Consider the following 26733-nt stretch of genomic DNA (forward strand, 5'->3'; position numbering starts at 1 on the left):
CTGCTCCCTTGTAAGTTACATGAAAACAACTGTTTGAAAATCAGATGTAAAACTAAGGGTCATTAAATCTCACAAATTCCAACATTATGCAGAACTGTGTCTTGGTGCCACTGTTATTTCACTATTTTATCAATGGCCTTTGGTCTTTCACTCAGAGAATCAAAATGATCTCTCCTTGAAACCGACTTCCGTGTATTATAATGGGAAAGGATAATACTCTGATTATCTTCTGCATAAAATCTAATTAACTTGAATAAAACCTTTTTCTGTGTACTTGAAGGAGTATTTGCTATGCAAATGTATGCGAAGCACAAATAGCGGGAGGAGTGTTAGCAAAATGAGCTTCAAGCTGCAGCCTCCAAATCCTGTAGGAGAGCAGAAAAAGATACTACTTTCATGTAAAATGTAAAATGCTATTAATGAGTTTTAAAGCAATAATGTTCAGAACTAAAATACTCTGATTTGTATCTAAAGACTCTTGCATCCGAAAGTTTCCTAGGGAGGAAAAAATAGGCTAGGAAATTTAATAAATAAATAATAAAAATGCATTTGTGGCCAGAAACTTAGGATATTTTGTCCGATTTGTTTCAATCCCAGTGCCTTACTTACAAAGAATTACATCCACTTCAATGTTAATATGAAGACTATAATGGGCTTGAGCACCTAGGGATTTAGAGTTGTTTGTTTGGTTATTTACTGACTGACTGACTGACTGTGTTATTAAAAGAAGGCATTAAGTCTAACATTCAGTTTTCCAGCCCCTCATGCCAGTCAGGCTTAGACATACCTGGGGCACATTTTTCTTCTCTTGGGCATGGGCTTCTACATATATGCAGAAGAGAGATTTACCCTAGAGCAGGGGGTAGGCAACCTTGGCTCTTTTATGACTCGTGGACTTCAACTCCCAGAATTCCTGAGCCAGCATAGCTCAGGAATTCTGGGAGTTGAAGTCCACGAGTCATAAAAGAGCCAAGGTTGCCTACCTCTGCCCTAGAGTATAGACCATGTCTCTCTCCAAGAGATGGTGGCAGCTTTGTATTTTGAGGAAACTGTGGAAAGAACTTCAGCAGAAAAAAGGAAGACAGTGTTGTGCTCAGATGGAAGTGATAGAACTACCAACTTTTTCATCCAGCCCCTAATTAAAGAGAAATTTCCAGGAAGAAAGGCATTTCCAGAAACAAAACCTGATTCAAGCATGGTCTATTCTCTAGAAAAAATTAATAAATGTTTAGTTAGAACTATGCGAAGATTAACCTATTTCATGTGTGTCGTAATCCTTTTTATGTCTCTGCATAATTTTAGGATATTGTATTTTTCTCTCACTTCAAACCAATCATTCAAGAAACCTGTGTTATTGACCATTTAAAACCAGTATAAGCTTATTTCATCAGGCCATCTTACTATCTACTGCAGGGATGTCAAACTGCTGGCCTGTGGGCCGGTTGCATCATACGGAGACCATGCCCACCCCAGCTCTGGCAATGCAAAAAACGTTGCAATACATCACGACACGTTACGTGATGAGTTTGACACCTATGATCTACTGGAATCTATACATTTACTATGGTATGTCCCATTGGATCTTTTCTTTACCCCATTCTTTTGCAGTTGCTGGATCTTTGTATTAGAACGCTGAAATTTATCTTTTTTAACACAAATTACCTGAATTCAATATTTGTTTTTTTAAAAAATGTTTAATTTTGTTTATACCTTGTAAAATCGGTTTATCTCCAAAGGAGAGCCAGTACTCTTAATTACGTATTTCTATGGCATATCATCAGGAGTGGGCAGTAAAGTGCAGGTAGTCCTTGACTTACAACTATTTGTTTAGTGACCCTTCAAAGTTACAACAGTGCTGAAAAAAGTGACTCATGACCTTTTTTCACGCTAAAGACCATTGCAGTATTCCCATGATCACGTGATCAAAATTCAGACATTGGGCAGCTGGCTTATGACGGTTGCAGTATCCTGGGATCACGTGATCACCTTTTGCAACCTTCTGACAAGCAAAGTCAATGGGGAAGCCAGATTCACTTAACAATTGTATTACGAACTTAACTGCAGCAATTTATTTAACTGGGGGCAAGAAAGGTTATGGTTGTAATTTGAGGATTACCTGTAATTTTTTCCTCACTTTTGCATAATAATTGCCAGAAAATAACAATATATAAAAACCTTAACTCTCCTACACATTGGGTTTAGGCAGGGAGATGCCAGTTTTTTCCTAAAAGATACTGAAGATGGTAGCAACAATAATAAGCTTCTGTTCCAAGAGGCAAGTCAGGGTACAAAGACACATAGGAGATCACCATCCCTCCATCCAATGGAGCCCACTTAGCTACTACGGATAGGATAGATATTATTTTTTTTGTAGAAAGTTATTATGGTGAGTTATTGTCCTTACAGAAAATATGTCATTTCTCACCTTAGAGAAGAGAAAGATATCTAAGATTGATGAAAGAAGATGATTTTTAATCATCGGGGAGACTAGAATATTAGAAGAAAATTAAATAATAGTTATCCCTAGAAAGAAAGCAATGATAAGCCTCTTCCAAAATGTTGCCTAGAAAACAGTATGCAATAGTCCCATGTGATCATCATGTCTAACTTTAAGACAAAAAAAAAATTCTGTAAATTTGGTGCTGGAAAACAAGGTTAATTTGCAAGGAATTGTGCTTAGTACTATTGGGAACCTGTATTTTTTTTTGAGTGTATACAGATTAGTTTGCAACTATTCCTAACCAACAAATATTTACCTTCCATTTTTAAAGACAAATTGAAATTAAATTCCTGTTCACAATCATCTTTGGTCTAGTTGGGAGTGATCCAGGTGAATCGGTTTATATTTTCCAGTGTTTGGATATGTTATGATATTAAAATCATAATTCATCTGAGAATTCTGGATCTGAATATTCTCAAACAGAAGATGCATACTGAATATTTTAGGACAATTAAAAGGAGATGGAAGACTGAAACCTTGCACAAAATCAGAATAAAGGGCTAAAAATGTGTACTTTTAGAACTACTGCAAACCAAAGCAGTGGGAGAGCTTAGATCTTACAGGCAAAAAGGTCAGTCGATACATGGAAGACGACAGGCAAATGAGTAGACCAAAGCCTATGTTATTAGCCAAAACAAGAGAAACCACAGGTTATGATTTAGTAAGCTTAATGATCAGAATTTTGGTTACTAATATTGGAGATGCTGCTGCTAAAAGTGTACTCCGAGGATAAGGTATGTTGATCTCTTGAATAATAAACCTTTAATCAGTCTCGCTTAAAGTCACCCCTCTGGCCTCCTTGCTTGCTGAGGAGTTTTACTTCTTCAATGACTATGTCATGACTCACTGCTTTGCACATATCATACACGGTCAAAGCAGCAAGACTGGCAGCCATCAAAGCTTCCATCTCCACCCCAGTTTTTCCGTGGGTGCGGCACAGAGCCTGAATGGCTACGGTATGTTTTTCTGCATCCAGACTCAGAGTAACCTCAACCAGACTCAGTGGGACATTATGGCACAGTGGAATGAGCTGGCTTGTTAGCTTGGCTCCCTGGATTCCAGCTATCTGGGCCACTGTCAGCACATCGCCTTTTTTAATTTGGTTCTGCTGCACCAAGTTAAATACTTTTGCACCCAGATGGACCACAGCATGAGCCACTGCAATTCTTTCTGAGTCTGGCTTTCCTCCAACATCTACCATTGATACCCGACCTTCTCGGTTAACGTGGGTTAAACAATCAGAGGCACCCAGACATTTGGCACTTGAAAGAGATCTCCAACCCTTCTCTTTTTGGCTTACCATCCTGGAACTAATGTCTCTAGTCACATGGGAAGTCTGTTTGGAGAGAGGAGTCCCTGTCCAAAGGCACTTTTCATTCAAGCTGCAACTCAAAGTCTTCTGAAGAAAGCAATTGCTACTGAGCTGAGCCTGTGGAATCCTTGATGCAAGCTGTCGTGCCGAGAAAGATCCTGGCAAGGCATGGTGTCCTGTAAACATATTTGTTTTAAACTTTTTCCCCATATGTTTGGATAAACTTTCTTTCAGAGTCAGGCAGTGGCCTTGGATAAGGCCCCACTCATTGAAATTTGCTTGGTCCTGCAGGGCATCTTGGAGCAGTGGAAATGACCTTGATGTAGCCTCTGGGGGAAAAAAATAACAAAAGTTCAGATGTTTAGCTTGCTAGAAGAGAAAAACCACTGTTGATTTTACACAGAGTTCTACAAACTCCTATAAAACACAGAGAGAAAAATAAACCTTCTAAAAAATACCCTTCTGAACAAGGAATCTTTTCTTAAATTTTCCAGGATTCTTATCGGTTGTCCGAAAGTAGCTGCCCACAACTCAAAGGACTTGGCACTGATTTTTGAATGACAACTCCCCATGTTACATGACAATCTGTATTTGAAAAATGTTGGGTACTTCAAATGCAATTTGTATACACAACATGGGAATAACCCAAGGAAAATGAAAGGCCAAGTTGGCCATATTAACAAAACGATGTCACGCTTGGCATGGTGCTGCCAAGAGCTCGTATTCCTTCCTTGATCTGTGTTATCTTTATCTGGGTCAGTTTCAATTCCAAGTCTACTGGGAATCAGCCCTCATTCATTAATCCCTTGGCTATGGCCACGCTAGAGCCTAGTGCCAAGGACCAAGTTAAAAGGCGACTATTAAACATAATGGAAAGCACGCTTTTTAGATACAAGAGAGGAAAAAGGAAAGTAGATGTGATGAAGTAGCCAAATCTCTCTTTAATAATATGTATCTCTCTCTTTTGTTTTCCAATGAGAATTTTTCTGGGGTGGGGAGGATAGCAATTCTATTTTATTTCCAATAGCTAAGACACTAAGAAAGAAATAATGCTGCTCAATGCACCCATCCACCGTATTTTTCAGAGGATTTCTTAAGGGTGTCAAGGCTTGTTTGTGATGCAGCAGAATGCCTTTCTCCCCCAGAAGCATAAGCATGGTCTGTCTATCTCTCATCTGTTCATGGCTCTAGTTTCCTTTTTGGGATGCAAGAGTCTTTCTTACAACTTTCAATTGCTGGAACTAAGCGGGGACATATTAGCCTAAGGGAGTGGTGGTGAACCTATGGCACGGGTGCCAGAGGCGGCACTCAGAGCCCTCTCTGTGGGCATGCACGCTGTCGCCCCAGTCCTAGGCCTTCAGCTGGGTTTTATAAAACCTTTTCGCTTTAGGCCTCTGCTGCCATGTGCAAAAAAAAAAAAAAGGTTCAATTAGTCAATTTCAACTTCTCGCGGGGAAAAAAAGATCTTGCAAAGTTGGAATTGATTGATTGAACTTTTTAGTCCCACCCAGTCTGCCATTACCACTGCAGCCACGCCCACCCAATTGGCCACGCCCACCCAATTGGCCACAGTCAGCCAATGGGCCACACCCACCCGGCACTCGACGATGCATAAGTGGGTTTTGGATTGCAGTTTGGGCACTCAGTCTCTAAAAGGTTCGCCATCACTGGCCTACCCTGATCAAAGATAGCTAAGATCATCACTGAAATTATTGCAGCCTATCAAGTATGTGCCATGCATGTCACTTTTTCTCCCTGCCTAGCTCAACAATGTGGTGCCCATCTGAGAATATTATATTCTTAGATTAGAATTCAGCAAGTCTACTTTCTCATCATTATCTCTACACTGCGAATGTATGTAGCTAGCTGTTCCAGAGGGACTGGGCAACAAGTCCCATGCAAACTTTGGGGACTTCTTCCTCTCACAGTCCTAACATCAATTGAAATGAACAAACCCTAAATTAATCTTGAAAGCTACAACTTTAATTCCTATTTTAGTTCTTAATTAGGCAACGTTAATGTTAGAAGTGAGAGTGCACCAGTACATACAAATCATCCATGTACACGTTCAAATCTTCTAAGAAAAATTCATACAAGTGATATTAATGGGTGGAGAGAAGAAGAGATGTATAATAGGAAAAAGTTCTTATATTTCAGTATCTGCTTAGAACCGAATTTTCTGATCCTTATACAATAGGGAGTTAACAATCATTATGACAGTTGTTGTATAAAATCACATTATTGCTGTGCAGTGTGTGTGTGTGTGTGGGGGTAAGACTGGGTCTTGATCTCTTCCTCTCTCTCTCGCTGATTTTCATGTTTGAGTAATCTCATCTCCCATGTTTTCAAATGAGAACATGAGTTATCATGAGATTTGGAAAGCTTGTCAGATTTTAATCATTTTAATTTAATTCAAAAATATATTTAATTTTGAAGTTTTATAGATGTCAGGTTGTTCTGAGGTTATTCATCCCTATTACTTTATATCAGAATATGTTTTTAATTGACTCTACTGATCTCTAAGATCCTGTGTAGTTTTCAGTTGCATTCATAGAGGGGTAATTTGAAGAGCAACACAGAATTCCTGCATAGCATTTCTGACTGCTGAAGTCAATTTATGAAACATTCCCTTTCTATCCGCTTCTTTTTGCACACACAAGGTTCCCCACCTCTTCCATTAGAGACCACAGAGACATTTGATACCTGCCACAGACATTTTGTAACACATTACGTAAAAGTCTGTCTATCTTTGCAAATCTGGGAGTAAACTTTAGGTTACAGAAAACTGGGCATTCTTCCAAAATGTTGGGATTCCTTTTCCCCAAATTCCTGGCCAACACGGCCTTTAAGTGAAAATTGCAATGTTGTAATCCCAACAGCACACCATTGTTAAATGGGTCCCTATGCTTTGCTTTTCAACTATTATATAACTAGAGAGAAAACTGTACTGAAAAAACATTCATAGCATGGGTTAACTCAGCCTTCCATCCTTCTGAGGTCAGTAAAATGAGGACCCAGATTGTTGGAGACAATATGCTGATTAGAGAGGGCTGTAAAGCAGTGAAGCAGTATATAAATCTAAGGGTATTGTATGGTGTATGAGAAGCAGAGAAGATCCACACCAAGATTGGTAGGAGAGACTGTTCCCATAAACAGACTACGTGCTTATGACTTCATGAAAGCAAAGGAAGACAGCACATGGCAACTAGAGTAAGTCAATACAGAGTTTCAGACTATGTTCAGTTTTCAGTTAGCTTTTACAATAATTTTGCACTGGTATCTTGTTTTACAGAAGTCCTTTTGTACAATTCATCAAGCCTTCCACACTAGATTAAAGTGTATTTTAAGAAAAAGAAACCTGCTGAAGCATTCAAGAAAAATAAGAGAGGGAGAATAGGACAATTTATTCTTTCCATAGCGTTCACTACAGTCCTCTTTTGGACTTGGGACCTTCTATTCATTTCCTATTGATTCACACAGGAGCTGCCTTCATGGAACTTTGTAATCCATTTCAAATTAAATTGGGAAGCTGCCTGAGTTGCTCTGTATATTCCTGCACTAGTCTGTAAATCATAACAAAGTTGGTTCTACCCCAGTCGCAAAAACTATGCTATTTGCAGAAAGAAAGTCAGTGGTCGCTTTTCCCGAGGTGCAGAATGCATGGCCTTACCAGATATAATTTAAGTCCCAGATACAAAGCTGTGTTAGGCAGCCAACTTCCCATTCCAAAACCAGCTGGAAGGAGCCTGTCTTTACATCCAGCTTCCTTTGCTCTCCCCCACATATGTCTTATTCAATTACAGGCAAACCTCCAAATGTATGGTTTACCACATGGTTCTCCCATGCTGTGGAAACGCTAGTAGTTAATTGTTCCCATTTCCCAAATTATCTATATCCCATCCTTCTAATTCTAGCAATATACCAGATCTTAAAGTGGGTTTAAGTATGGAGCCCCGAGGAACAGCTACATAATAAATTCTCACTTACAGCCTGGAGAATGGAGGCTCAGAAACTTCCACACTGCTGCATTAGCAAAATGCACACCCAGCATTAGTTTGATGTGCATGCCCCAAAAGTGATGCCCCAAATAATGCTTTTAAAAAAGAAAATGTGTGCATATTTCTATTTCTTCTTTAGAAAATGTTTAGCCTCTGTTTACAGTTTCTGGACCATTTTGCATAATTTAAGTACTTCTTACGTACTGATTGGTCACCCACCAATGAGGATCATTGGCCTGTTCTTCATTTGGGAAATGTTGAACATACCTGAGAAGAAAATAATGAACATGCAAAAATTATTAATACTCCCAGATTTTATATCAATGTAAATAATGCAAAAAATACAAAGTAAAAATGTTGGTGATGGTATGGATGTTGGCATTCTAAGAATTAAGCAATCATCTCTTGAATGGGGAAACAGAGAAAGCAAAACCAGACTATGAAAACAATTCACATGAGAAATGAAAAACAGCAGCGTACGACATAATTTGAAGGACTTACCCCCAAAATAAAATACCAATTATGATCCTTAATCAAAGGACTTATACGCTATGAAACAATGTCAGGAAATGTTTCAGTGGATAGGGGCAAAACTTTATTTAGATTTTTTTAGACAGCCTAGGAATGCAGTAACATCATGTCACAGTTGGCAGGAGTGTTTGCCATTCCTTTCCTCCCTTCTGTCCCATACACACGCCTAAAGTGAACTCTGAACAAACAGGGTAATATATTTGGACAACATGAGAAGACTGCAAGAAATGGAAATCAATACTTCCTAATTCCTGTCAGCATAAAGTACAGCAGAACTATTGTAGTGTGCAAATTCTTTTTAATTTAAAATGTTTCAAGAACAAAACAGATTTTCTGTTACTAACGAGTGTCTCAGTTTTTGATCTCTATTTTGAGATCAAAATAATGCTATTTTGAGCCTGGAACTCTTTTTTTGGATGAAATGGAACAGTCCTGGAACTCTTGCCAGCAAGATTAGAATAATCTGTTTTAAATTCAAGAGCTGATATGTTGTAGTCTTGATCAATTTTGATTTGGAAGCATTTTATAAATCCTTAAATCATAACTTTTGATTTCACTTTAAGACTTTTGCGCCGTATTGTGCTTACTCTTAATAGTCCAGCTCTGGCTAAGCATCTTGGAGAGAAAAAAAAACCCTCCACGAAATGGCATACCTGCATGTTGTTTCTTTTTTCTGTCAACAGCTGCCCCAATGATCTGGATCAACTTTTCTTCAGAGGCATTACCTCGTAAGTGATCCCGTAAGGACACTTCTGAATTTCCAAAAAGGCAGACCTGAAACAAGAATAGAAGGTGAGCTGAGAGGATGACATAGACCCATTCTGCATCAGGTTATGTGGGCGTAGCAATAGAGAAAAGTTCATTAAATCTTCAAAACATTTTAGTTCCAGATTATCTTTCAAAAGAAAACGTTGCTTGCTCCCACAATAGATCAGTTTTGCAATGGCAATGACTGTTCAAAACGCCAGCTGGCAACATCCTTATCTTGAAAAGGCAAGCAGGCAATCCCTACACCAGGGGTCTTCAAACTCGGCCCTTTTATGACTCATGGACTTCAACTCCCAGAATTCCACAGCCAGGCCATGCTGGCTGAGGAATTCTGGGACTTGAAGTCCATGAGTCATAAAAGGGCCGAGTTTGAAGACCCCTGCCCTACACTATCTGAAGATGGAAAGCAGCCATAAAACAGTACTTCTCACTAGAGCCAAGAAGCCAATTTTAGGTAAGTCTTCCATTCCAGACTATCAGCAATAATAACAAGTGTCAGTTTGCAAGGTAGTCAAGAGAAGAAGTACATCCAGATGAACTAGGTCTACTTTATGGCAAGATTACATTGACAGAATTTTATAAGTCTGAAAGTACATTTCTCCCCCATCATCTTTAGCGCCCCAAAATCTAGGGAGAATCCCTTCTGAGATGTTTAGCTACCCACATTTCTTTTATGGGTCAAGCTGCTCTTCTCTAACCATTCCCTGGCTGTGTCTCTTCCCGTCTCCCATGTTCATTCTCATACACCATTATAGTAGGACAGCAGTCCCAAGATCATCTCTGAGAACTGCAGGAACCCAACAAAGGTGTGCACTAATGTAGGCTTGCTTATTCAATTTTATGAAGTTCTTCCAAGTATGAGGACTTAGAAGTCAGTACAGGCTGGATGCTAACATGCAACATTCTCAAGTTGGGCATATCTCCTATGCAATATTTGCTTTGGAAGTGATAGCATGTTCTACTGCAATGCAAACATTTTGAGGTCAAACTTTGAAACAGACCATTCCAACCTCCAATTGCAGTTAGAAGGTTTAGTGTCAGAATGACATTCAGGAGTCAGGACATTTTGAATTTAAAATGTTTGACTTGCACCTAACATTCTATCAAAGGTACTGATTTTCTCTGGGTTGAGGAGTGCACTTGGATTTTGGTTGATATCCCAGCAGTTGCCATCTAAAAAATGGAGTGTGATCTGGACAATTAAGTGGATGGAGCCAGGACAAGAGCTAGATTTATTTTAACATAAATTAAATGCACTTAAGTAGGCATTTAATATTTACTGTTGAATTAAAAAGTGCCCCTTCCTTTGGAAGGACTCAGGCTTTGCAGCCTCTAGGACAGAGGTTGTATGTATATAGGCTACAGAATGATTTCCCAAATTCCAATCAGGTTATATTTTCCAGTTCTTTGCAACTGAGATGCACCTGATAATTGCATCTGCTGTGGAGGAAACCTCTCTCCATCCCATACCTTCTTTAAATGTAAGAATATCATTCCACATAATCTGGCTTGGGTAATTGTAAATCTTTCCCAATCTTCATCATGTTCCACCAGCATGTTGAATATTACAGTACAACAATTTAAACGGTGAGCAGGGTTTGGGAAGGCAACATGTTTAAATGCTGCGATCTGAAGCTAATTTAATGTTATTTTTTTCCCCTCTGTTCAATTGTGTCCCATTTTCAAAGACTACCTGGACACATCCTTGCAGTTTTCTTGGAAAGGTTTTCAGAAGCGGTTTGTCATTGCCTCCTTCCAAGGGCTGAGAGAGGGCAAGTGCAATGTCAGAGAAGGCCCTTCCCCTAGATCCTGCCAGCTGGAATAATCAAACTGATGAGGCCTATAGCCTGCCTTCTCTGCTGGCATGGGTAGGGCAGGCCAATCCCAGTGAGATGAGATGGTCCCTCAAGTAGCCTGGACCCCATGCCATGAAGGGCTTAAAAGGTGATTACCAACAACTTAAATTGCATCCAGAAGCAGACCCACTGCCAATGCAGCTTGTGGAGGAATGGTGTTACAAAGGCCATTCTTGGGGCCCCAAGAACTGTCTGCACTGCTGCACTCTGTAGCAGCTGTAGCTTCTGAATGTTCTTGACTCCTTACAACTATATCAACACATTATTGTGGTTTTCTTGGCAATAAAACAGAAATGGTTTGCTGCTGTTACCTGTTTTTGTTGTTGTTATTGTTGTTTTGTTGTTGTAAATGTCTTAGTACAACCTACAGCACCAAGGTTTCCTAGTGGTCTTCAGTCCAACTACTATATCCCATGTTGCCTTAGTCCTTTTGAGATCAGCAAAGATCAGCTAAGTGTTGCCACCTGCTGGTGCTTTAATTTAAGCTTCTCCTAGCATGACTCAAAGTACTGACTTGAATATTTCAAGGACATTAAAATCCAGCTCTGTCATTTCAGCTAATGAACTTGCTCTAACTTAGTGTCAACAGATATTAATGCAATGCTTGCTGTCACCAATTGTGGGAATTGGAACTTTTAAGTACCAAGTCTGAACTAATTACAAATAACAACTTTCAACGTGACAGGAAAATTGATCATTCTCTCCTTGCGTCTCTTCCCATCTCACTACTTGGTCTGTACCCCACATGTCGGATTTAATAGTGGTTGCCAATTGCCACTTACAAGACAATTTCAAATAAAAGATTATATTTATATAATATATTTACTTCCCATTAGTTTTCATATTTGAATATACTGTATTAGAAAAGAAAAGAAAATTCAGGAATAGCAAAAATACTTTTTGCTTCATGTAATAAACTGAACAGGAATTGTTATATAATTTATTACTTCTGTTTAGAGAATATTTATCTAAGAGTGTTTAAACCTGTTCTGAATGCAGTGCCCATTTTATGAGCTCTGTCTACATCAAATAAATAATCATATTTATCTTGATCGTAATCATTCACCAAGTTGTACCCCCTTAACATAGGAGTCCAAATTAAAGCATTCCAGACAGATTGGTGTTAGCCTTTGCTTGAAAACATCCAGTAAATGATACCATTTCCCTAAATAATTGGTTCCATGGTCCAACAGACAAAGCAATAAGACTACCTTCAAATTCCCATCAGCTGTGATCCTTAGACGATTGCAGGATCCACAGAAATGCTCAGACATGGAAGTGATGAAGCTGACTTGCCCCTGAAAATGTGGTACCTTATATGCCTGTTAAAAGCAAAATGTGAGAGAAAAATTGGGGGGAAAAAAGAAAAAATAATAATCAAAACATTTCTACTTCATTCCTAAAATTTCTTCTAGTTTGTGAAAGAAGTTAGGGATGTGCAAAATGTTTTGAATTCAAACTTTTTCAAATTCAAAACACCCTGCTTCAAGCACAAAGCAGCTGTCTCCAATGTGAAATGTATTTATTAAATGCATTAATTAGATTTATAGGCTGCCTGACTCCACCATGACTCTGGAAAACATATAGTATCCATTTAAAACAATAAACTGCAAACAATACAAAAAGCAGATGTCCAGAAAAATAACCCCAATTCTGATAAAACTAATTATCACTATAAGACATCTGCCCTCCACTCTAGCTCAAATCCTGGGGAAAGAGTCAGATTTTAAGGGTTCACCTGAATAAGGTCAAATAAGCAAATTTCTCAGGGGATATAATTCTAGAAGGCGGTGCTAGATTTAAAAAGGCCCACTTTCAAATCCCATCAGATGACACTATTTAGTCAGTGGGACCCAGAACACACCAAATATGCTGGAATATATAGGATAGGCAGACTGGATTCAACTACACACAAAAAAGAAGGATAACCTACTAGAACACTGTATCTACCACTCCAAATCCCTATAGATGGCCCTAAAGAATATCATGGTTGACAGTACTTTTGAAAATGCTGAGATATCAAAGAGAATCATGATAGCTGCACTATTCATGTCCCAGCTCTGTCAGAAATTAGAGAGAAGTATGAATCATACTATCTCAATATTATAAAACCAAGCATAAAAGGTTCTAGATAACTTCTATTTTCCAGATTATCCATTTCCAGCTTGCTCTCGAAAGCTACAACATGACCACTTTTTCAATAATCTTCCCCAAGAAGTGAAAGTTAGAGAGTAGATGAAAATTGTCCAAGCCTATCCACTTCAGCAAAGGCTTCTTAAGGAGGGGGTGAAGCATCACTTCCTTCAAGGCAAGCTGTACCACCCCCTCTTCAGCAAAACAAATATTATTGCGTAGATCCAACTATACAGTATCCACCAAGTGATTTTAACCAGCCAGGAGTGACCCCCAATGAATAGGCAATTGGTTTAGTGGATTTGAGGATCCTCAGCAGTTACTGGCTCAAAAGCATTCCAGGTAACTCTACAAGACCTTGCTTTTGTCAATTCAATAGGAACTGAACACCTCTAGGACAGTCCCAAGCAATTCTGTGCAGCTTTATCCACCAGATGCAGCTCTCCAGATTACCCTGTAGCTTCCTCTCTACCTAGCTAGAAACAAGTCACCTTAAAAGAAATTCTCTGAACAGTTGTCTACAGTTGAAATACAAGTGCCAACTTTATCACCACGATGCAATCTCTAATATATATTTTTATTCATGTTCAGTTGGATTCATTCTTTGTCTCCTTTCTAATGGCATTTTTAGTATCTCTTCTGGCATTTCGTCTTCTCAGAGAACCAAAGAATTCCCTGGGATTGACTCACAGTAAGAAGCCACACGTGAGCAATCCAATCCAACTCCTTTCACGGTTATCCGTTTCAGGAAGTGACCAATGGCTCTATCAAGCCACTCATCAGATACTCAAGAAAGACCTCAATCTCCCCCTGAAACCTTATAGGGTGGACTAATCAAATTGCTGTATTCACCTGTGGCATCCAAGGGTAATCCCAGCATGCCTAAGTCAATCAGAGATTAATGACATGGGCTAATTCTGAGTTTTATAGAAGTATCTTAGCTCAACCCATTTTACACTCAAAATAGCTGTGTTACCCTTGAAAGCGGCACCTTTCTAATTAAGTACAGTACAAATTCAACTAATTTTGTACACTCCTAATAACTGTGAAGTAGATAGATTATGGGGAAAGTGTAGGACACTGACAAGAAATTCTGTAAATGCTTTTACAGAATGAAATGTTACCATGAGGTTAAAAATCACCAGAAGTATTCATGTAGCAATACTATACTGGAAATCAATTACTGAATCTGGGATTATATTATTCCTTCAATATGTAGGGATATATATTATCTTTATGATAAAGAGCAGACACTAGCGTTATAAGGAGTGTTATCTTCTTACCAATTTCCTGTTAAACTTATTTCTAAAAAGATCTTACATGCTAGATGGAAAAATCCATGACAACATTTTAATGATATGTGTTTAGATGAAGGCTATTTTAAAATTCTTATGTGGTGCATACTTCTCTGTTAGAAACATTATGCAAATCATGTACAAATCACATATATTATGGAGCACATTTATATTATAAACACAACAGCAGTTGTCATGGATATAACTGTAAAATGACCAAAATTCCCAGACATAATACCTCATGTATAGTTTACATAAAAGCAAACACAGAATACTTTATGTGTAGTAGGTAATACCAGAAACTTATCATGGGACAATTATGAAGGTAATGGTAATAAATTTACTCTGAAAACTGAGGCAATACTTAAATAACTACAGCTTACAAAGCATTTTTTCTAGTCAGAATAAGTTTGGTTCCCTCTCTCTCTCTCTCTCTCTCTCTCTCTCTCTCTCTCTCTCTCTCTCTCACACACACACACACACACACACACACACACACACACACACATCTCATCTCTGAACTACTGCAACACTCTCTACATGGGGCTACTCTTGAAGAATATTTGGAAGCTGCGCTGTCAAGGAATGCAGCCACACAGATAATTCTTGGGGCCCCTAGGGTGACCCATATAACACTGCTGTTAGGCAAGTTGCACTGGTTGCCACCCTAGAGTCCAATTCAAGGTGCATGCTGAGGACCCGTGTGTGTGTGTGCATGCTGTGGACCCTGTTGGTCAAGGAATTCTGCCTGGTGGGGCCTAGGAGAAGAGCCTTTTCTGCTGTGGCTCTGGCCATCTCGCCTCAAGGTAAGATCTGTACCAACCCTCTTGGTTTTCTGCAGGTTCTTAAAACCTGGCTTTGCCAATTCACCTGGGACCCCAATGGGGGCATGTCATACTGGTGGAGGTGGTTAATGGACTGCCAGATGATAATGCCACCACCTTGTTTTAACTTGCTCCCTCCCTTAGCTATCTTTTTTAATATTAATGTAAATATTTATTATTATCTTAATATTTTAATGTTTTATATTGTTTTTATTTTGTGGTAAGCACTCTAGAGTCACATTTAGGTGAGATGGGTGGCATATAAGTTTAAAAAATTAATAATAAATAGGCACAGTTTTGAGCCAATATCACCAATAGCATAATTGTCAAAATACCTAAGAAAGCTCTAGCAGGACAATAGAATCTGCATCATCTCTCTCCTTCCCTGATAGCTAATCAACTAGCACTGAAGTAGTGGACCAAAAAACTCTAATTACTGACCCTTTGATTATACTAATATTCACCTTGGCAGTGCTAGAAGCTTCACAGGGCAACTTTTTCAAGTCCGGCCATTTTTGTTTAATTGTATCCAGCATTTCCTTGTAGCTCACCATTTTCTTGAAGTTCCACTTGTTGCCTAGAGTAAGAAGGAAAGAAACGTTACTGATCAAATAAGGCTGATATTGACTGTGGGAGTTTATAATACAAAAGACATGTTTTTAACTATAGCACGTTGTCATCCGGGATACTATGTGACCAGACAATGGTTGAGATGCATTGGTAGGTAATAAAAAAACAGTGGCTGAAGTGGGTGGAGCAGAAGTCTCTGAAAAACCCATCCCAGTGCAATTCCTAGTGTAATAATAATAGTAAATTAGTAAAACCTAAGGTATAAATGTAGGAATATCTGGAATACATTAGTTGTGTTTTGCTGCCATGAAACTGTAAGGTCAGAGACATTCAACATCAATAATAAAAAATACCAGTAATGCCAATACTTTGGCATTGTCCCTTTCCAAAGAGATTCCTCTATAGGCCATGGAGGCTGAAGGCACTTCTAAGCTGACATTCCATCACCATCTTTTGCAGGAATAGGAATCTGCCCACTCCATTTACTTTAGACTTTGAAGCCAAGTGTAATCTCAAGAACTCACCATCAAAAGGCATGTATTCTATAAAGCGGACATCCAGGGGCTGCTTTTCTGTAAAAGAAACAAAATCCAGCAGCTCATCTTCGTTGAGTCCTCTCATAACCACACAGTTCACCTAAAAGAAAAAGTGAGTGAATGGTCCCAAGAAATGATCCAAAGTCAGTTCATAGGCACAATAGATAATTGGCACAATCTAGATAATGCGCTTTCTATTACTGAACAATTATTCCCTATGTTTCCTTTATAGGATATTTTTTTTAAAAAAAAGTGTATTGGGAAATTATTACCAAAACTAATTATTAGGATTAAGACACTACACCAGCCTTCCCAACTTGAGGATCTCCAATTGCCTTGGGCAGCAGGTCATTTCCCATAACTCCTAATCAGCAGAACCTTTAGGCTTCTAGTCTTTACCATTTTTAGTCTGGGATAAGAAACAAATAAGCAATAGCACTGCATTTATTTAAATAATAAATACTTAAAAATAACATATGAGATGTGACATGAGTATGCCAAAACTACATTTGCACAGTGGTGGCGGAGTGATTAGAATGCAGTATTGCAGGCAAACTCTATCCACAGCCTGGAGTTTATATTTTTGTGTAACAGGATGAATACTATGTAGTTCAAGATTATTAATAGAGAATATTCTCACCTTAACAGGATTATAGCCAAGATCAAGAGCTTTGTGTATTCCTTCCATTACCTTGTGGAATCCTAAAATACCAAAATGTAATTATTTAGAAAAAGTTGAGCAAAACTTTTTATAAAACACATAAACTGAATGCAATATTAATGTATAAATTTATAAAATTTATAATAAATGTATACATTTATTCTTGCATTCTTTTAAAGATTTATTCATGACTCTATCAGACACATTTAAGTAAGAGCTTACCTTGCTATATAGAACAAATGAAATATAGTAACAGATTTGTTTAAGTAACAAGTCTAAATATTTTTATATGGAGTAGTCACAATGGGCTTTAGACATACGTAACATTATGTTGAGTGTGTTTTCAAATGTAGAGAGAAATCAAGACTTTTCACAAATTTTCACCATCTCTCCAATCGTGTTGACATAAGAGATGTTTATTCAAAAGGAATATAAAGTACTTTATGTAATCCCAAATATTTGGAAAAGAAAAATACATTGTTATTCCACGAAAGAAGAGGAGTGGGATGGGCAGTCATGAGAATTAAATAACATGGACTACCATAATTGTTTGATGTCAAAACGTGTTTGTTATTTCTTTACTCTGCTACTCTGAAAACCTCTGACTTCAGTTGCAAAGGTTTACTCTAATAAAATAAGCTTGCAGACTAAACATGACTTCGGGGAACACAGCATACAATGAAAACACTAGAGTTACTATATTCAGGAATCAGTCCTGCTTGCAGAAAGGCATGGAAGGAAATCAAAAAGAAAAGAACTTCCATGCAACTTTAGGAATATCAAGCAATTAAGGAAACACTGGCCCAAAAGAAGCATCAATATTTTTTTTTAAGGATAAATGCATCAAGCACCTATAAAGGACTGAGTAGCTATAAAAAAATTGCTGAGATAAGAAACCCAATGTGATGTTTCTATAGCAGCAACACACAGGAAACATTAAACCTGCCTGTTTTAGGTTTTCCTGCCCCAAGCGGTATCTGTCCATCTAACTCAGTGGTTCTCAACCATTTTAATGCCGCGACCCCAACCGGTCGTAAGTCGAGGACTAAACCGGTCGTAAGTCGAGGACTTTCCCTGCCCGGGAGCGCCGCGCATGCGCGGTTCCGCCCCCTGCACTGGCCGAGGCGTAGCTGGCAAGCGGCAGAGACGGAGCAGGCCGACCACCAGCTGGCCCAGCCCAAGGGAGGTAAGGCACCCGCCGGAAAAGGGGAAAAAAATGGCGGACAAAAAAAATGGCGGACAGCCTTGCTTGGTGACCCCCGTGAAATGGTCGATCGACCCCAAATGGAGTCCCGACCCACAGGTTGAGAACCACTGATCTAACTGCCTACCCTGAGAAAAAGTCACCCTCAGCAGGCTTGAACCCAGGCCCTCTCTGGTCCTCCCTTTTCCTATGGAACAGAATTCACCTTAAGGGCAGAGTGGCTGCAATTTTTTTTGGAATTCAGGAATGTTATCCAGAAAGCCTATAGGGATTCAGATGGAAATGACACCTGCACATACAGGTGAACATTTCAGTCATGCATTAGGAAGTTGGTTATTAATGCTTTTGTATGTTGTGTTAAGCTTTGTTACAAAAGTGGAGTATTTGCTACTTACAAGTTGGTTATGACCGAAGTGGTCCAGAAGCCTTGGCAATAAATAAACTTTCCTTGTGTCTTTGGGTCTTCGGTGGCATACAAATTTGAGAAGTAAATAAATAAGGATGGGATACATAAATTTTAGAGCTATACCATTCTGGAAGTCACCGCTAATGGATTTGTTTTTGTTTTAATTAATTTATTTAATTCTATTTTTAAGATCATGATCATTACTTTGTTGGGTGAGCACTGGGCCTGCTAAAACAATATTAATAGTTTGGAGTCAACCTACTTAATACCTTCTCATTTTATAGGAGCAGATCTAATTCCTTGACTAGCAACAATGAATAGTCTGAAACATTAGTTACACATCCCCAGGCATCACTACGAACTGACTGCACTGTGGTGGAATTGGAGATGATCCTGCTGGATTCATTCAAACTTTATCTCTCTGCAATAAAGTTTTCTAAAATTTGATATATGATCAAAAATATTTTAATATTTAAATGTGCAAGCACACAAGGGTAAGATTTCTCTGTGTATTCAGAGATTCCTCTATGTAGCACAATCCATATTTAGAAACAATTAAATGTAACACAGAGGGAAATGTGCAAACATCTTGAGCTGATTAAAGTCACTTTTATTGGCTGTTTTTCCCTACTATGCCTCCATTAGTTTTAACTGACACTGTATCACCATCTAGTGGTTCCATATGGGCATTTCCCCTGCAATGAACAGATTACAGCCATTCCAAACAAATTAACATGGTTTCAAATGTGTGCTTTCAATTTTGGAGTCCATTTAATTGATTCTGTTAAGCAATATTTATCTTGTCTCTATGCTGTCTCCTATCATCACCACTAAGTTTGTTAGTAAAAAGCAAAGAGGATGCTTTCACAAAGAGAAACACGCAACACTTGAAAACATTTGAAACTTGTACTTGGAAACGGAACATAACTCTCAGTTAATTATCTTTCACATACGCTGTACACATTATGCATATTAATTCACAACTAATTATTCCAGACTCATCTCCATTCCCACACTTCGGCAGCACCATTTGTACTCTTACAAAAGTGGGAGCGGAGGCATTTTCCAGCATGTTATATAAGCGTAACTGAATCTGATTACTGTTCAGTGAGACAGATGGTTTGCCGTTGTTGTTAGTAGGGACAGCATGCTTTCTTCCATAGAAGGAGGAGGAGGAGGAGGAGGAGCTTTCCCTGTCACTACATGCTGTGAAAATATTGCAGTCCACAGCTCTGGGTTCTTTCTCACTGGACACAACTTCTAAAGTGAAGTAGCTGGTGACCTTTCCCACTGTTTAAATTTCTTCAAGGCCCTGAACCATGATTTGATGGGAAATAACTTGGAAAGTGAAAATTTTACCATACCATACAATACCATACAACACAACACCAGTACAAACAAACAAACTAGCAGGCAATATCAAAAGGTTCCTTAATGGTGCTGAGAAAATGCTATGGGTGAAGTCATTGGGAACTGAAAGAATTTAACTTTTTTCTTTTACTTTTATCAGTTTTACATTAAAAAATAAATGTAAAGGCGTGGAGGGGAGAGGGACCTGTATATTTGTAACATCAGTGTCTCATAATGATATGGGATGTAAGAAATTAGGAATGTATAAATGAGAAAACCATGTTTCTTTCCTAAGAGTAGCAATTCTTTTCATTTTTTTTTCTTATTTACCATGAGAAATCTCTGTGCATGATCTCATGGCACATTGAAGCTGCTGAAATCTCTAGTTTCTGATCAATCTCCCAAGGCAATTTGTGTCTTAAGATACCAATTTACATATAGTGTTGCATTTTACATATCAATTTCTCGGTTGCTTTTAATGGAAACATTTACAAATTATGAAGTTATCCCACCCTGTAATCACAACCACCACCAACAGTTCAGTTTAATCTTTAAATGCCTTATGTATGGATATCTTTATTTTACTAGATGCACTAATACCTGTTTTGAAAATCTGAACTGTTCCTTACCCATGTCAGTTCTGTTCTTCACCTGGCAGAATGGCTGCTGTAACATATGTGATTAGCCGTAAAGGGAAAGTGAAGCAACCAATCATATTATTCCAAAGAAAGTATAAAATATACTTTCTTTGGAATAAATACTCCAGGGCCCCTTGAAATATGCCAAATATGCCAGCCAAGTTTCTCATAAATTATCTACATGGAACAGTAGTTAGTATTTCCAGGAAGAAGAGTTCCAACAGAGAGGAGATCTCAAAGTCAAGATTTGATCCAGCTGCCACAAGCAAGCATCATTCAGATGAGTTGTAGCTCTGGCTGCTAGATTAACAAGCATAACAGAAATATTGAAACTCTTCATTATAAACCTGGTTCTGTTGGAGTAGATGTTGCCACAAATAATATATTTAAACATTAATTAAATATAAGTGTTCCTTGATATTCTGAAGGAAAATACCCATTTTCTGGGAACAGTGGTGATAGTAAAGCTATTTTGGGACTCTTTTTCTATAAAACTGTATCAGTATAGATTATTCCAATGCATTGAAATTCTGATGATCTTATGGAGTTGATCAAATTTGCTCATTCTTAAAATTAAAGAAGTGAAACTGTAACTGTGTATTTGTAGGAGAGGTTTTTTATGGTTTACTGACCTAGCATCATCCCCAAAACAAAGCAATTTGTGTTCCTAAAATGTACACCTACATTAACAAGAAGTGAAACACAAAGTTCCACAAAATCAGAATCTACCTGAATTTATTTCACTGCCAGCTGAAATTCATTTATGTGGCTGAGGAAAGATTTCAAAATGGTATAATGTATTTTCAAGAATAATGTAACTGCCTTAAATAACTCATTGGCCCAAGTAAATGGTCTTAATATCTAAATATATGGCTTTTCCGCACGCATTTTTAAGTAGTATCTACAATAACTATTTCTAAATTAGAATTTAAAACCAACTGAGACATATGATTTAATCTTAATGTAATAATAAAACCCTACCTGATACTCAATTATGAAAATTTAGTTCCAAGTTGAGAACAATTCTCAAGCTACTGCAATTTCAGCAAGAGCTCACTGCACTATTGAGATATCATATAATAACGTTTTAAATTTAAATACTTTCACTGGTGCAGTGGAGTCACACCTGTAGACTGTAAGGGTTGAAATGGAAAATTCAAGCACACTGTTTAGACCAGACAGAACTACTGTAAAAAAAGGGCAAGAGCCCGGGAAAAGAATAGCCAGTAACAGTAATGGGTTATTGCTGAATCTGGCCTAAACTTTGAAACAGTTCTTGATGTTCCTTATTAATCTTATCTAGCATGACCAACCGTCAGAAATTATGGAAGTGTGAATCCTCTATTTTCTGAGGAGCTCTAGATTTCTAATCTGTTTTAGACAGCACTGCCAAATTTTTAATTATAGTTTACTACGCTAAGCCAAAACTTTCAGCACTATTATTACACAACAAAAAGTAAACTCATTTGCCTTTTAAAGAAGGTTACAGTTCAACATTGGTCATAATCATTAATAGTTGATATAATTTGTATTAATTTGTTTTCTAATAATTCACCTGAATTATGTCTACTACTTCAGTGTATGCCCCTCTGAGTGAATTTTGGCTCCTAACAACTGACTGGAAAGGTTCCTGTAGTTTTCAGGGCAAGATTTTCAGAATTTGTTTGACATTGCCTGCTTCCTAGGGTTGAGAGTGAATGACTGGCCCAAGATCACCCAGCTGACTTCATGCCTAAAATGGAACTAGAATTCATGGTCTCCTGATGCCTCAACCGTTACACCAAACTGACTCTCCATTGTAATGGAGAGCGGTTTAACAAAAGTTAAACTTTGTGATTAACTTTTGTTCATAAAGATACTTTTTTGACACTTTTTTGATCATATAACAGAATAGTTGGGTTAAATTTCTCTCAGAAATATTTCTGGCTCTCTACCAACATAGCACTGTAGTGGTATATCTGTGCTTCTTGGGATGTCTATAGAAGCATATATGTTAATGCAGTTCAGTATTAATACTTGTTATTTTAATGAGTGCTAAACCAATATAGCTAGGAATACATTTGCTGATACTTCTTCTGATGCTTCTTTGAAAAAAAAAGATTCCTCACAATGACTTTCTGAAATTTGGATTAGTGTGCAAAATGTATTACTATGACTTAACCAAGAAGGTTTTGAAAACAGTGGTTCAATTTGAAACATCCCGTTCATGTTAAGTTATGGCTTTCTGCAGTTGTTGCTATAAAGAACAAATAATGACCAAAAATAAATACAGAACAAAATACAAGAGTCCTGACTTGAAGATAAAATTCAGATTTCAGGAATTATGCAAAAGTAAACTCTTTCTTCCCATTAAATGTTTTATATTTTGAGTGTATATCCAATGAAATTGTTTTATTTTAAAATGTTTTAAGGTTCTATTGCTGTTTTATTTTTTTATATAGATTAAAATGTACATATTAAAAATGTCACTTACATTTTTGTCCAATCTAATCCCCCCAAAATTATTCATGGAGGATATTTTGCAAATTCATTTATTTTTTAGGCGATCAGGAAACCAGGGCCTTTGAGAAGCTGTGTTCTATACAGTGCTGCTCAGAAATACAGTAGGGGACATAACTGTGGAAACCTTTTGGGGAAAGTGTATTTTTTGAGGTTTGATGGCTAATAACACCACTTTGTTTTGGAGTAGTACCATAAAATTATATATCAATGGAAAGATATTTTAATCAAGAAGGTAATGCAACATAGTTTGTTCAATTATCTGTACTGTATCCTATGAAAAGATATAGCCAAATAACCAGAAAAAAGGAAGCACAACTTGCTTAGGTTGATATCAGGTAGCTTTCCTTCATCTGATTGTAGCCAATGAGCATGAGTGTTTAGAGAGCCAATCAGGTGTCATCTTGTTTTGGCAATGAGCCAATCAGATCACAGTAGGATTCAGTTATTGATGTCATGTATTGAAGCTGAGAGGAGGACATTTGTCAGTGTGTTATGTGATCACTATCAAGTTGGTTGGGTGTTTTTTTTTCCTTTCATTTAGTGAGCTTGTAAAACGTAATAAAATTAAAGTAATAGTGCAAAGAGTTGACTGGTTGCCCAGAAAGTGATGTAAAATAGTATTATTAAGTGAACAAGGCTACAGTTATAAAGAAATTAGAAGAAAAATTGGTGAAAACTTAACCAAAGGTGGCATTTCTACTGTACACTTTTCCCAAAAGGTTTCCACAATTTTGGCCACTACTGTAAATGTGTATATTCCACAAGCAGCTGAAAATGGGAAAAAATGTAGTTGTTACAGATAAGTTCTGCAGATAGGTTCTGGTATATACTTGCAGGTAGATTCTGTGGTCATGCTCTTGTATACCTTTTCTTGAAATATCTTTTCAGAAACAAATCAAAAGTCTTGCATTGCTTATTAATTTTTTTACATACCAATATATTAAATAATTACAGATGATGCCATACAGTAAAGAGTGATATATATTCATCTCAACATGCTGAGCAGTAATTAAAAAAAATCTTGAAATTTGAGATCAAATGATCACTTAAGTATTGAGAATACATGCTCTCTGATTAGTTCTGAGCTCTTTATTCCCTATCATATGGTAAGTTCCATACAGGGCAGAATAATAAAAATATTAAACATATTATTGTAGAAGATTTCAAAATACCTTTTCGACGGACAATGAATTCGAATTTAGCTGGCACCAGGGTGTCCAAGCTGATATTAATAGCATCTAGGCCAGCCTCTTTTAGCCGGGGTAACAGTCTGGCTAAATTGATCCCATTGGTTGTGACAGAGATGGTTTTCAACCCTTCTAATTTGCGTAGCTGAGCTGAGAAAATACAGGGGTGACAAAAGATTAGCAACTATATTAAACTGAACAACAGGAAGAGAAAAAAAAATAACATGATGACACTTTCATCCTGTAATTTATATATAATAATATAGGATTTTGAGCATCACATTTGGGGCTTCCTAAATTTGTTTATGGAAATCTATATCTATTTCTCTAAATTTGGTGATCTGCAAATTTTTAGTTAAAAAACTCCTTAGTTGGCACCATCACTCTTAATCAAGATAAAAATATCAATATACTGTACATATTCACATATAAACCCATCTGAGGATAAGCCAACCCTCAAATTTTTTTTATCAAAACACCATGAAAAATGTGGCACCCAACCCTATCGGACCCAGACCAAGAACAACATAGAACAATCCAGCCACAGTTGATTTATTTATTTATTTACACTAGATTGACAGAATCTTGCCTGTTTACAGCTATACCACTATACTGAAGTAGAAAGTTACAGAAATATCATGGAAGATTCCAGGGAATGTCTATCTTAAATCTCTTCTTCCTTCCATCCAGCTCCTGGCTGTATTATCTCTTGTATTTGGAATGTGCTTCCTCCTTTCCAGGAAATTACCTTTTCACTGTAGTCCACACATGTCAAACACAAAGCCCGGGGGCTGGATGCGGCCTGCGAAGTATAATTTTGTGGTGGCCATCTATGCTGAAATGCATTCAGTCTTAGCTCCACAAGGCCATCTGGAAACAGTGAGGAACCAGCCCCTGCCGCGTCGGCCCCACCCCCTGGGTGCATGCTGCCCAGCTCCCATCCTGCCCGGTTTCAGCAGGCAGCCGGGCGCTCTCCTCACAGCGCCAAGAGCTGAGCTGGTGGCGCGAATCTGATGAGAAGTGCAATACTGCCTAGTCCCCAGCCTGCCCAGTTTCAGCTAGCAGCAAGGTGCAAAGTTAGCGATCTTTGCATTGCTCGGCTCAACCTCTTGGCGCTGTGAGGAGAGCGCCCCGCTGCATGCCGAAACCATGCCCACCCAGTAGGCCACACCCACTCCATCCACTCCCACCCAGTAGGCCACACCCACCCTGGCCACACCCTCCAGGCCCCCCGAGGGCAATTGCAATGCTGATGCGGCCCTCAATGAAATTGAGGTTGACACCCCTGCTGTAGTCCATCATATGACTTGCATTTTTAATGGTGTTTTGGTTAAAAATGAGAGGGTCTGCCTATCTGCAGTATATACCAGAACTCTTTATGGTATATAATAGTTGTGAGGGTGCATTGGTTAGAATGCGATATGCAGGCTAATGTGCCCACAGCCAGGAGTTTGATTCTGACCAGCTCAAGCTTGTCTCAGCCTTCCATCTTTCTGAGGTCGATAAAATGAGTACCAAGATTGTTGGGGGCAAAATGCTGACATAGTAAAACATTCAGAGAGTGCAAATAAAGCATTATGGAGTGGTATATAAGTCTAAGTGCTACTGCTATTGACGGATAAGCCCATCCATGGATAATCAGAATCTGATTTTTTTAGGTGTATTTTGTCACCTAAAAGTCTTGTCTTACCCACAGGTATATATATGGATCACAAGATACACATTGATATTGGCTCTCTAGTATTTTTGTACAGCAGAGTAAACTTACAGATCTGCTTGAATTTTCAAAGTACAGGCCAGCATTGTGACATACAGTATCTATAACAAGTATACCTATGATGTCCACCACATCAGGCCGGATAAGAGGCTCTCCTCCGGTCAAACGGATCTTGTCCACACCTTCCTTCACAAAGAGCTTGGCAAGAGAGATGATTTCCTGGGTGCTCAACAATTCGGATTTGGGAGTTAGCTGAACTCCTTCCTCTGGCATACAATACTGACCTGAAACATGCAGTCAAGAGTTTTAAGACATGCTTGTTTCCCAATATAAGAAGCAAACTATTTCCAAATAAGGTTACAATATTTTGCTTTCCCCTTTTCTCCCATGATCTGTAAAAAAACCCACAAAGAGTGAATGAATGAAAAAAAAATACCTACACATCACACTATCCTATAGATAGCCATCTTATATGCTATAATCCCAGGAAGAAACTGGCTCCTGGGGATCTTGAGATGTGAAAACTTCAGCTATATGGGAATTCTACAGGAAGCACAGCCATTGCTGAGAATTCTGGCACCTTAAATTTAGCACTTTTGTAGGGCTCCCAGGTAGAAAACACTGCAGTAATTTTTGTGAATTAGCAATTCACTTCATTACATACATCTGACAAATTAGACTACAGTTCCAAGATGTTTGTCATTAAAAATACTCTTGTTTTTGTTATCTATATATTTTTCTGTGT

The 26733-nt window shown here is 38.1% G+C and overlaps 1 protein-coding gene across 1 annotated transcript; it reads right to left on the reverse strand.

Annotated features, from left to right (window-relative positions):
* Positions 1 to 2992: 2992 nt before the first annotated feature.
* On the reverse strand, positions 2993 to 26272 carry MOCS1 (molybdenum cofactor synthesis 1). Its single transcript, XM_015819633.2, has 9 exons — positions 26105 to 26272; positions 24257 to 24421; positions 16964 to 17025; positions 16312 to 16423; positions 15682 to 15794; positions 12177 to 12287; positions 8995 to 9115; positions 8030 to 8077; positions 2993 to 4141 (listed from the first exon to the last, which is right to left on the reverse strand). The coding sequence occupies exons 1-9, from the start codon at positions 26259 to 26261 to the stop codon at positions 3267 to 3269; spliced, it is 1764 nt and encodes a 587-aa protein (XP_015675119.2). The 5' UTR covers positions 26262 to 26272; the 3' UTR covers positions 2993 to 3266.
* Between the last annotated feature and the right edge of the window lie 461 nt (positions 26273 to 26733).

The sequence above is a fragment of the Protobothrops mucrosquamatus genome, unplaced genomic scaffold (assembly GCF_001527695.2).
Source record: "Protobothrops mucrosquamatus isolate PMUCROS unplaced genomic scaffold, P.Mucros_1.0 scaffold960, whole genome shotgun sequence".
NCBI classification, from domain to species: Eukaryota; Metazoa; Chordata; class Lepidosauria; order Squamata; family Viperidae; genus Protobothrops; species Protobothrops mucrosquamatus.

What these genes read in the sequence shown, in the direction of transcription:
- MOCS1 (XM_015819633.2), bottom strand. Translation starts at nt 26,261, where the DNA reads ATGCCAGAGGAAGGAGTTCAGCTAACTCCCAAATCCGAATTGTTGAGC. An exon ending in TGATGTGGTGGACATCATAG is followed by an intron (nt 24,422 to 26,104) that starts GTATACTTGTTA and finishes GTATTTTCTCAG; the next exon opens with CTCAGCTACGCAAATTAGAA. An exon ending in CAGCTGATGGGAATTTGAAG is followed by an intron (nt 9,116 to 12,176) that starts GTAGTCTTATTG and finishes TTCTTGTTTCAG; the next exon opens with GTCTGCCTTTTTGGAAATTC.